At 48.6% G+C, this 12,232-nt stretch overlaps 1 protein-coding gene across 1 annotated transcript; it reads left to right on the forward strand.

Moving 5' to 3' along the window:
• Positions 1 to 3,157: 3,157 nt before the first annotated feature.
• On the forward strand, positions 3,158 to 9,544 carry LRIT2 (leucine rich repeat, Ig-like and transmembrane domains 2). The gene is made up of 2 exons (XM_027460417.3): positions 3,158 to 3,977; positions 6,093 to 9,544. The coding sequence occupies exons 1-2, from the start codon at positions 3,158 to 3,160 to the stop codon at positions 6,908 to 6,910; spliced, it is 1,638 nt and encodes a 545-aa protein (XP_027316218.3). The 3' UTR covers positions 6,911 to 9,544.
• Positions 9,545 to 12,232: the final 2,688 nt, after the last annotated feature.

Raw genomic sequence — 12,232 nt, forward strand, 5'->3', positions numbered from 1 at the left:
CTCAAGTAGCAAACAAATATGAGCTAGAAAACAGCCGGAGCATTGGCCCACGGCACTGACAGACACCGCTCTTTGAAAGGCCATTTTTCAGCCCTGTAGAAGATAGATGGGACTGGGAATAGAGCTCTTGTGGGAAAAATGGAGCCAAGAAAACAACTGCAATTGTTACCTGTTAATTACTGTTAATAAACTCATTTAAATTAATGTGTTTCTTGCTAACAGAGAAGCCTGGATTAAATTTTACTTGCTGCATTCCAGGACATCAGGCAGTACCATGCACCTGTGCTATGGCCAAATACGTATATAGGGAAGAAAACCTCTAATAGTTTTTACTCTGTGTATAAATACCAATACTCTGCTCTTTCATAAAAGACTTTTTTTTTGAAGACATGGCTAGGCTGTCATGTACTTCAGGCCCCTCTCTGCAGGCTGCAGAGGAGTGTGATGGTGGCAAAGCAGGGACCTTCCCTGTGAGTGAAAGCTTTTGCAAGGTTGGGCCTTACAAGTGGTGATTCCCTCCAGCTGAACCACATGGTGATGGCTCATCAAGGACAACCAAACCATCCCCAGCCCAGCTGCTTTAGGGGTGGTGCTTGTGTAGATTATGAAATGGGCATTTTTTAGAACAATTTCCTCACAAGCCCCACTAATGAGCATCTCCATTGCCTCACAAACACCCAGAGAATGTGACTGGACAAGCCAACGACCTGGGTAGACGTCATTCATTTCTCCCACCATGGGCGGGTGTCCCATCACCTCTAGTGCTGAATGCCATCAAGACATTGGTTTTCTTGTACTTCATCTGAAAGTTTTTCTCTCATGGCACAAGAAAAGGCAAACCCTAGGTTTGCTCCTGATGCCCAGCTCTTTTCTATGTATTTTCTTTACTGCTGTCATTACTAAAATGTTATCAGCAGTTATAATAATGTGTAAAATTACAAAATTGTTATTATAAAATAATAATATTGTTCTGTTAGGGAATATTTTCATGGAAGACTACAGAAGAGGCCTGAAAGCACAGGTGTGCGTGCCGTTTGTCTGCCCAGAGGCCCATGCCCACACAGGGATCCTTGAGGCCTTCTGCTCCCATGGCTGAGGGCTGGCTGGGAACGACAGATTACAGAGCCATGGAATCATAGGATCCTCTCATCGCTGCTGTTGGTGTCACTCCTGGAGCATTCCCAGTTTAGCCAGCCAGCTCCATCCCCCTTTGCTGCTTAAGATACACTGAAACGGGGTAAATAGTGCCTGCCTTGGAATGCACGTGGGAGCTGTGCTGGTGCCAAACTGCAAGAGCTGCTGCTTCACCAAGACTCTCAGGGATGTCCCCAGAAGCCACCACACTAAAAATAATAAGCCTTGTGGTTAGATGCTAGGCATAGGTAGCAATGGCAGCCCAACAGGCCCACTAATCATGGCCCACCAGCTGTAAACTGGAAGCCACCAAAAAGGGCTGCAACGGTCCTCAGCAGTTTCTATACTGGTTCATTTTGTGCACTTTTATCCTTGAATTCAAAGTGCCTGCTCATTTGAAAGCTGCAGAATCAATCCTATATCTTCTTTAGTCTTACAGCAGCTGCACTCGTGCATGTTCCCTGAAAGCCATGTATGGATCTAAGCTGTTGTGCTATAAATATTTTTCTATCCTGGTCCCATAGGTTAGAGGTTAAGTAGGTTCAGGCTAATCTTGACTTGTGACCCAGCTTCACAGGTATTGGCACTGAGGTTAAGCCCTTTTCCACAACTGGCCTCTGCCTTTTGTGGGTTGTGATTCAGCCCGTGCACACTAGATGGCCCCAGGAGAACACAGTGATGCTTGGAAATTCTACCGGAAAACTGCTATTTTCGAATTTAAAAAAAAAAAAAATATATATATATATATATATATATATATATATATCTGGTTACGCTAAATTCCTTCTTAAGAAATTATTTAGACTGAGTTTTTCAGGGTTACTGAAGGGCAATTGGCATACATCTTATAAGGGAACCCTGAGAACTATGAACATCATTGAAATAGCACTGTTTTTATACTTACACAATAAAGATGAATGTCATAAATAGTCATTCCTAAGAGAAGCCCACAGACTGGCTATAGCTAGGTTGCTGTTTTCATTACTAACATGTAAGAATGGAGATACCAGTGGGGGGAAAAAAAAAAAAAGAGAGAGAAAAAAATAAAATTTGTTTCAGTGGAAAATTAGTGCAACGTTTCCATGACAGAATGACTAATGTTGTGTAGGTTTCTTACCCATCATGTCTAATAGTAAACCCTGCAAAGAACTGTGGGCAGGTTTTGGGGCCTGACAGATTGTACAATAAAGCACTAAGCACTGCCAAATTACAACTGTGAAGTCTGGCCCTTAATGTGGTTTTCTGTCTTGATGAATGCCATTAAAATATAGGAGATTGAGTGAGACTTTGTAAAAAAAAAAAAAAAGAGTCTGCTTGTGTGGACTTGGAATCAGAAGTGGTTTTGGCTTCAGGACCCTGTTGAGATTCATTCATATTAACATACAACTAAATGCATCTGTCAAAACCCCCAGTGCTGAGCAGTAAATGCCAGGAGTGGTCCCAGGGGTGATTTTTAGCGCTTCGACACAGACTGTGAACCATACTACATGTCTTCTTTAGGGTCGGGTCCCCAGCAGGATTTATTTCTGCGTCAAGGAAGATTACAGCTAATAGGATTTGCTTCTTGGAGGCTGTTGGCATGTTTGGTGCAAACCTTGCACAGTGCTTTCTTAAAGGAGAATATGGACCCTATTATTCGCCACATTTTTCTTCTTCTTCTGGCCTTCCACAAGATAAGCACTTCATTTTCATCTTGTGTCACAGGATGCTCTTGTTCTCAAGACAGTTTCGGAAGGTAAGAAAGCTAGTTACCCTAGCTGTAGCATCAATGAAGCAGCTTGGAGATTCCCAATATATATTTGCTGCTGTGGTGAGGACCAAAACCAAACAGACGGCCGCATGATATTCCGCTGCTAATACTTGCATATTACTAGCTTGAACATATAATGAGATCTCTTTTATTATCCTGGGATATATAGTTGCATATGTAGCAATTTTTAATACTTACTTAATTGTATTTGTGGGAAAAATGGGTGTAAAACCAAACTGAAGGATTGATGTATTGCTTATGTGAGCCATACACATGGTATGTGACCTGGAGAATTGTGTTTTCCTCTTTAGGAGTTTACTCTGCATGTCTGCACTGCTGAGGAAGATCCCTGAAAACATCCCTCAAGACATACGAAAAATTAGAATAGAAAATTCTCACCTAACAGAATTGCCTCGCAGGTCATTTGCAAACGTTAGTGCCTTGGAGTATCTCTGGCTCAATTTTAACAACATCACAGTGATGCATATCAAGAGCCTGGAATACCTGCCGGCTCTGAAGGAGCTGCGCTTGCAAGGGAACAAATTAAGTTCAGTGCCATGGACAGCATTTCAAGACACCCCAGCCTTGAAAATCCTGGATCTGAAACACAACCGGCTGGACGTCCTTCCAGAACATGCGCTCCGCTATCTGCCCAACCTGACCTATTTAGATCTATCCTCAAATCAGCTTACTGTCATATCCAGGGATGTCTTCTATAGCTGGCCTATCTACCAGAGAAGCCAGAGGGCGGAGGGGCAGGTAGAAGCTATTTCCAATGTTGTCCTGGCCCTTCATGACAACCCATGGATTTGTGACTGTCGCCTGCGGGGATTTGTCCAGTTTATCAAGTCAGTTGGCCCACCTATTATTCTGATGAATTCTTATTTAACTTGTTCAAGCCCGAAATTCAGGGCAGGGAAATTTTTCCATGAAGTGGAGCTCAACAGCTGCATGAAGCCACAAACCTCAGCCCTTGACACCAACCTGACAGTCCCTGTGGGGCTGAACGTCACCCTGACCTGCTTTGTGCAAGCCAGCCCTTCCCCAGCCGTCTGGTGGACCTATGCACTCAAACTTTTAAGAGCATTTAATGGTAAGCAATGCTTTTTTTTTTTTTTTTTTTTTTTTTTTTTTTTTTTTTTTTTCCCTTAATTTCCATTTTGCTATTCAACTAACATAGGTCTTCAGGCCATCTAGTCACCACATCAGTTCTCAGCCCCTTTGGAACATCACAGTCAATGTGGTTGCAATAATCCAAATAATCTTAATCATCCTACTGTGTCTAAGCATGTCTGACCAGCACGAGAAGAGCTGCTTCATGCAGGAAATCTGTCAAAGATGAAGGGAGCAAGTCCTCGTTTTCATGCAATTATTTTGTGATATGTGGATTTTTATTAGTCGCTCTTTCATCATGATACGTGATGTAAGAACTATCAGTAGTGTCACAGCCATACACATACTAAATATGTAGTTATCTAGACATGTATATATATGTAGTTATCTAGACATGCATATATAGAGAATATATAGTATATACTATGTATGTATGCACACTGCTTATATATGTGTGTGATATAGACAGGCATATACACTCTATATACATGCTAAATATACATACTATATATTTTTTCAGGCGTGTGTAGGAACACACACAGACACACACGCACACACGGACACAGACAGACACACAACACACTGACACAGACACACACACACAAGATAGACAAGAACAACGGACACACACACGACGTGCACATGCACGCACATGCGTGCACACACACACTCTTCTAGCCTATTCCCATATGTTTTCTTGAGAAATATCCATGCAAACCACAAAACCCTGAAGCTACGTTGCCTGTCCATGCCCACTCACATTCTATAAGCAAACTAGATGACATTTTTCTCCATACAACACATTAATTTGTAATTTGTCTGCATTACGAAGGACCTCATAATAGAAGGACTTTTCCCTTCCTCCTCGTCCAGCTGGAGGTTGTTGTCGTCCCCCCCCCAGTTATTTTTGCTATGAACAGTCAACAGGGCAAGTTGCTATTTTTGTAAATTCAAAGCTAAGAAGACACACAGACACTACACAGATTATGTGTGTTCCTAATAAGCCTGCTATCTAAATAAGATAGCATTGCCTGTTAATCTTGGTCTGCATTTCATCATTTTAGCAGCACTGGTGCATCTTTCTCTGGCCATGGTATGCCCAGGCTTTTCCTTTTCATGGCCCTGCTTGGGTAGATTCATAAGGTTATTGGCTATTTCATAAGGTTATTAAAATTACATTTTGCTTCCAGCCCACTTCCTGACAGCCATGTGCCTTTTTTTTTTTTTTTTTTTTTTTTTTTTTTTTTCCTCCAGAGCTTCTTGAGAATGAAAATTTTCAATATCCAGCCCAATAGAGGCTGGAGCATATGTCCAAAATACCTCAGTGCCTCAGGGGCTCTCCCTGCTTTCTCACAGCCTGAATGTGCCAACAGCAGATGGCACCTGGGTGGCTTTCTCCCTGCCCTGCCTCCAGGCAGGTATTTGGGTGTCTCCAGGCATTTAGGAGCTATGAGGTAAAGCGAATGTCACTCCAGGTTAGAGTCATAGAATGTCCTGAGTTGGAAGGGATCCATGAAGATCATTGAGTCTACTGCCTGACTCCACACAGGGCAACCTAAGAGTTGAACCAGATATCTAAGGGCATAGTCAAAATGCTTCTTGAACGCTGGCAGGCTTGGGGCCATGACCACTTCCCTGGGCTTGACCATCCCCTCAGTGGAGCACTTTTCCCTAACATCTGACCTTCCCCAGATGCAGCCTTGAGCCAGTCACTTGTGCCCCCAGACCGTATGTACATCCAGGTTGACACTGATCCAGATGCAGAATCTGGCAATTGCTTTTGTTACATTTTATAGAGTTGGTCATTGCCCAGCACTCCGAGCTATCGAGCACTCTGTAAGGCCTCTCGTCTCTAGGGAATCGATGGCTCCTCCTAGTTTAGTATAGTCCATGAACCTACTTTATTGCCTCTTGGCCTGGGTAACACTTCACCCATGAGCTCTGTGGGGCTTGGTGCATGCCCACACCCCAACTCCCTTTTCCCCAGGACAGGCAGATGCTGCTCGGCCCCCTCACCTTCACCCCTTTCTGGGACAGTCTTGGGTCTGCAATGTGACCACCTTGCCCGCTGATTCAGCTCCCCTCTCCCCCACAGTGTCCACCCAGCCCATCAGTGAGGAGACCGTCCGCTCCGAGCTGCTGATCCCAGCAGCAGGGCCAGCAGATGCTGGCAACTACACCTGCACTGCCGCCAACTTCTTGGGCAACGCCTCAGTGGCTATCACCCTCCACGTAGGCACCCCGCCAGCCTCCGCCCCCGTCCCGGGCTGGGGCCCTGCTGCCCCCGCAGAGCCAGGCGCCCACGTGGAGGTGCGCATCGCCAAGCAGACGGTCTACGGCATCACCCTGGAGTGGTTCGCGGCAGCAGCGGTGGCAGAGCCAGGGGAGACCTGGTACACGCTGCTGGTGGGCCGCTATGACACCGCCCAGAAGGACGCCATCTACATCGGCCCTGGCGTCAACACCTACTCGGTGACCGACCTGCTGCCTGCCACCAAGTACGAGGTCTGCGTGGCTGTCCGCAACCAGGCGCCTCGCAAGGGCCAGTGCGTTGTCTTTGTCACGGGCAGCGACGTCAGCCAGCTGGAGCAGCGCGAGAAGCTCATCCACATCGTCGTCATTGTCTGCGCCATGGTGCTGGCCGTGCCTGCCGGCATGTATGCCTGTACCGCCGAGGCCCGTCCTGGCTGCCTGACACGCTGCCCCGCTGCCTGGCCCCGCCGCCGCCGTGGGGGCCAGCCGCCGGCCGCAGGCAGCAAGGAGAGCACGCTGGACAGCCTGCCTGCCGGCAGCCAGGACGGGCTCTGCCATCCCGAGGGTGCCCGCGGCACCCGGCGGCCCCCAGCCCGCGAGGAGCCCGAGCGGCCTGGTAAGGCCCGGCCGCCCCACAGGAACAGCGCTGACCTCTACTAGCTCGGCCTGTGCCTGCCTGCAACTGCGGGCACGTGGCCTCCATCCACAGTCTCCATCCTGCTGGCTTTTTTGAGAAGGAGCAGTGAAACTCCCCGTGTGTCATAGACCTGGGGCATGGTGGGGTGCACGGCCAGCATACCCAGTGGGCTCCCAAAGCCCCAGGCCTGGGGGCCTTGGGGTGTGCGGCTGCACCCCAGCACCCTCAGCACTGCCATGGAGCAGCACACACACGTTGAGGTGCCCTCGATCGACCTGAAGAACAACATCACCAAAATGCTTTGTAGTAGTTGCTTTGTAGTAGGAAATGTTTTAGAGCCACTACTCGATGGCTTCGATCTGAGATGAAAGGAAACAAGCATTAACAAAAGTAACAAACCCAACAACCAAATTAGAAATGTGCAGCAAAAGGTCAGTGCTGCCTGCTGCCTGCACATGTGCATCTTATTTTAAAACAATATTTATTTAGCTTTCCCAGCCAGGAATGTGGTTGATGGGGAGGTGTGTTTGCAGTGCTGGACTTCTGTTGGCTGCCATGTGGATGTGTAATGTCACAGCAGTGGAGGGTTTCATGGGTTAGTTTTTTGTGGATTTGTTTTTTGATAGGAATGTGTTTTGTAATAGGGAGGGAAGGGACTTTTACCTGTGTCCAAAATATGTAGCTTAGATGACCAATTTAGTTTACCACATAGCCACGTGTTGTGTTCAAGGTTAAAGTAATTGGGAGCGATGCCCAATTAGTCGTCGTAAGTCTGGTTGCAGTCAGGGTACTGGAATATCACTATGTCAGATGCACGAGTAACGTAAGACACCCCCAGTCTAGTTGCGTTCCACGAACTACCGTGGCCACACTTCAAGAGTTTGCGTGTGCTCAGTGAGAACTACCACAGCTAGATTTAATGAGTAGTGTAATTTATTAAGCAACAGGTACACAGGTTCTTTGGATTGCCAGTGATAAATTCAGTGTCTGCAAAGCACATACAAATACCAAAGTTCAAGTAACTCAGGCTGGCCGTAAATGCGTTAAAAGGTATAAAGCAACTCTACAGAGATGTCTGAGTTTCCCAGGGAGGCACTTTTGGTGTAACCAAGTGTTCAACTCTTACCCAAAGGCATCCCAGTGGTGGGAGGGGAAGAGAGGCTCAGCCTGTCAACCGATCCCAGAAGTCAGAAGGTATCCTTCATGATGGTATCTTCCCTAACATTCTCTCTCCCTTAAGCTAATTTATATCATTTTCTATCTTTTAGGTGGAGCTTGAGTGACTCTAGTCATGCATATCTTGGTTACAATTGGTGCAAAATGTTCTCTCTGCTTTAAAATTATAGACTAGGAAAATTTTAAAGTGCAAACATGTGAGGCATGGTTACACCTTGGAGGCAGGTAGGTTTTGGGATGGAGGTGTGTTTTGGTATTATAATGGGCAATATTCACCAAAAGGACAGCATTTTGTCAAAAACATAGGCCATTAGTCCAGGGTAACAAATGTGCAGCTTATCGGTTCCAGTGTGCACAAGAACAATCAAGTTCCCATCTTGTCACAGAGCCTGGCCACAGTGTCCCCACTCCACTCCACACTCTGTATTGTTCCTCTCAGAGGCAGCACACCAAGTACACCCCGCATGACCACCATCTAAAATTGGAGGCCTAGGGAACCTGTAAGGTGCTGGGGCGCTTGGGGTCAGCCTCCTCTCACAGATAACTAGTGACAGGACCAGAGGGAATGGCCTCAAGTTGTGCCAGGGGAGGTTCAGGCTGGCAATGAGGAGACATTTCTGCTCAGAAAGAGCAGTCAGGTACTGGGACGGGTTGCCCAGGGAGGTGGTGGAGTCACCGTCCCTGGGGGGTGTTCAAGGAAAGGTGGGACATGGTGCCTGGGGACATGGTTTAGTGCATCACACTGGTGGTAGGGACATGGTTGGACCAGATGATCTTGGAGGGCTTTCCCAACTGGAGTGATCCTGTGATTCCATGACGCTGAGCCTAACCCCCGCCACTGGGACAAGTGGCTTCTGCACTAAGCGGGCACATCCCTGGGGCAGGGGCCAGGGTTTGGGAGCTGAGGAGCCACCAGCCAGGCGCTAACCCCAGAAACAGGTGCACTGCCTGCACAGCCTGCTGCTTCAACATCAAGGCTCGCCACCTTGCCAGAGGCAGAAAAAAACAACAAACATGCATAGGAGAGCAACTGTAGAGCAGCTACCTTTTGGGGGATCAACATACTTTTTTTTTTTTTTTTTTTTCCCTTTCTTTTTGGCCTTGTTCTTTTCAGCACAAAGCACATGGCTGACAGACCCACAGCCCTTGTCATGTGTGTTGTTAGAGACCTTGTCAAAAATACCAAACCAGAGTAGAAACCTTGGCTATAGCCAGAGATAATGACTACCGCAACCTTTACTGTGTGGCAGTTTGCCTTTTTAGTTGTGTTTTGGCGACAAAAGCTATGCTTTGTTGTGTGTTTTCCATGCTGCACAGCCTCAGGCCCCCTTGTTTCCTTCCCCAGCACCTGCAACTGCTGCAACTTACTGCGTGGCTTTTAAAAAACATGTTTTGTTGATGTTTTTGATGTTATATGTAAAGAGGCTTGTTAGTGTGTTAGTGTTAATGTGACACAACAAACACAACCAATTTTCACAATGTGCAATGTCCTCTGCTTCATTTTTGTTCTTTTACTGTTAGAATTTGCAAAAAAAACCTGAGTGCTGAGGAGCAATGGGCACCACTGCAGGGAAGGGCAGCTCCAGGCCCTCCTTACCTGTGCTCCCCCAGTGAGGGCCCCTGTGGCCCTTCAGAAGCAGCCAGCCCAGTGGGGTGACAGCCATGGCCTGGAGAAACCCCTGCGGGGATGGAGAGCACCCAGCGGGACGAGCTGGTGCCTCCGCTCCTCATCCAGCACTCGGTGTGGTGGCACACGGCGCTGCCGTGCTGGAAGCCTTCAGCTCAGGGGCCAAGCTCACTCTGGTGATTAAAGCCAAGGTGCTGAGGCACTGAAAGTGCTGCTCCAGCGTTGGCAATGCTGCTGAGGGGACTTCTGCTTGATGCAGTCGAACCCCCCCCCCCCCCCCCCAAGGTAAGACTTCCTTTCCTCTTCATGCACAAATATAGAACTTTAAAATAAAACCTGACTTCGTGACCTTGCATTTGCTACGCAAATGAAGACAAGAAGTCAAATAAAACCTTCCTAACAACCGTCCTAACACAAGCTCACCGTAAATGAGTGGGGCTCCCTATCTAAACAAGAGTGAGAGATGGAACATCAAAAATGAGGCAGGCTGATTATTTCCCACCACTGCAGCCTGATTTCTCAGCCCCTGGTTCAGATGATGAATCGTTTCACAGTGCCCTGCAGGAAGGAGGGCACTCCAGCTTCCTGAGCCGGTCGGAGGCGGCAAGGAACCGCGGCTGCTGCGGGGATGGTCTGGGGGCAGACCGGGGCTGCACACGACAGGGAGGGAGAAGCAAGGAGGCTGAATCACAGTGAGGACATGGCCAGGGAAGAACAAAACCTCTGATGACCACGCGCAGGATGTGAGTACTTTATTGCATGTCCGGTGAGTGCTGGCATCGAACCAAAACCTGCTGCTGGGTGAGTAGCGTGCCTGCCCCAGGGCTGTGCCACAGTCGGGTGCTGGGCATTTCTGCCGTCCTGGCAGTGGTCACACAGCAAGCAATCAAAAAGGCATCTCTGCCAGCAAAAATACACCACGAGAAGAATCATTTGTAATTTTTTTTTTTTTAATTTATAAAAAAAACCCTCTGAAGTTGAAGTACAAAGTAACTGGAAAAGTCTCACAACATAGTAATAAAACAACTTTATTCCCTCTTAAATATAATCTCTAACACTAAGCCTGTAATTCCTGCTAAATCTCACTTAATTGAATGGTCTTTACAGGCTTTCCTCATCTGAGAATGACCACTGAATACTGGCTTCAACACGACATCAGGAAAACAGTAGTATGGGGAATAGATCACAAGCCTTTGGTGCCCCATGAAACATTGCAGAGCCTGCAGGAGACACAGCCAGTGAAAGGAGCCTGTGGGGCCGTGGGAGTGGGACCGAGGCTGAGCGGCGGTGACAGGGCTGCGTGTCCCCTCCCTCCAAATGGCTCAGGGCCAGAGAATGAGGTGGACGCAGTGCACAATGCAACGGCCTGGGAGCCAGCAGCAGGGGTAAGCAACGGGCCCTGAGGGAAGGCGAGAAAAGGGTGGAGAAAATGAAAGACCTGGTGGAAAAGGAGCCATCGGCACCAACAAGGGCTGCCATGCTGCCACGCCCCTCCATGCTGGGCACTCATCACCCCCCTGCCACTGCCTCTGCTCCCTGTGAAGCCTCTGCCTGGTTCAGGGCACGGCCCTCAGACTGCGCTGTCCTTACCGACAGCTCTACAGCTGCACGGCCCCTCATGCAGCTCCTCGTGCAGTCCCATACCAAGGGGCCACCTCAGAGAAACGTTCAAGTGTGCATTTTATGTGTGTTGCTCCCCACACCCAGCAGACTGCTGCTCCTTGCTGCTCTGCAGCCCGCAGTCCCTGACCTGCGCAGAGAGGGGGCTGAGTCCTGACGCACTGCGTGCCTGGAGAGCTGGGCCCGGTGGCTCGCGCTGCGAGGAGACCCAGCGCACGGGCATGGCCCGAAGCCCGGCACCACCAGGGCTGGTGCCAGCTTATGCAGCAAACTCGGGGCAGCACCAGGCCCTGCGGCCCCTCTCAGCTGCAGCTCCTGGCTCAGCCCGTGGGTGACAAGAACCACGGTCACCCTCTGGCTGCTGGGTGGAGTAAATGGAAGTTAAAAAATAGAGGATTTTTCTCTCTGTTGGTGATGGCTCATTGAACCAGCTATCTGCTAAGGTGATGAAACCCTGGTCTGGCTGAAGGGAATAAGACCAGCTAATGGGGTGAAGGAAGAGGAGCCCCAGAGGAGCAGGTCCGCTGGTCCAGCTGAAATGACAAAAAGCAGCCTCGAATGAACACAGCAGCCTGTCACTTAGGGTTTGTTCCCCATCCTGATGCTCATGGTGTCCATCCACAACAGCAAAGCCACGGCAGCCAGCACAGCTGCCTTACGGGGTCAGGGCTTGAGCATAGGGCGCTGCTCCCCAGCTAGGCCAGTGCATGCTGCCTTCTCCCCAGGCGACAGGAAACAGCCAGGCCCAGCTGAAAAACAGCTCCTCAGAAACAAACACGAGAGAGAAACTGTGGGGAGGGCCAGTAAAAAAATCTGCTCTGCCTTCAGTGCCTTTTTACTGTCACCTAACAGGAAAAAATTGTCATCCTCCCCACACCCTTTCCAGTTAGCTGTTGCATAATTCAGTCAAAAATGCTACTAG

The sequence above is a fragment of the Anas platyrhynchos genome, chromosome 6 (assembly GCF_047663525.1).
Source record: "Anas platyrhynchos isolate ZD024472 breed Pekin duck chromosome 6, IASCAAS_PekinDuck_T2T, whole genome shotgun sequence".
Taxonomy (NCBI): domain Eukaryota; kingdom Metazoa; phylum Chordata; class Aves; order Anseriformes; family Anatidae; genus Anas; species Anas platyrhynchos.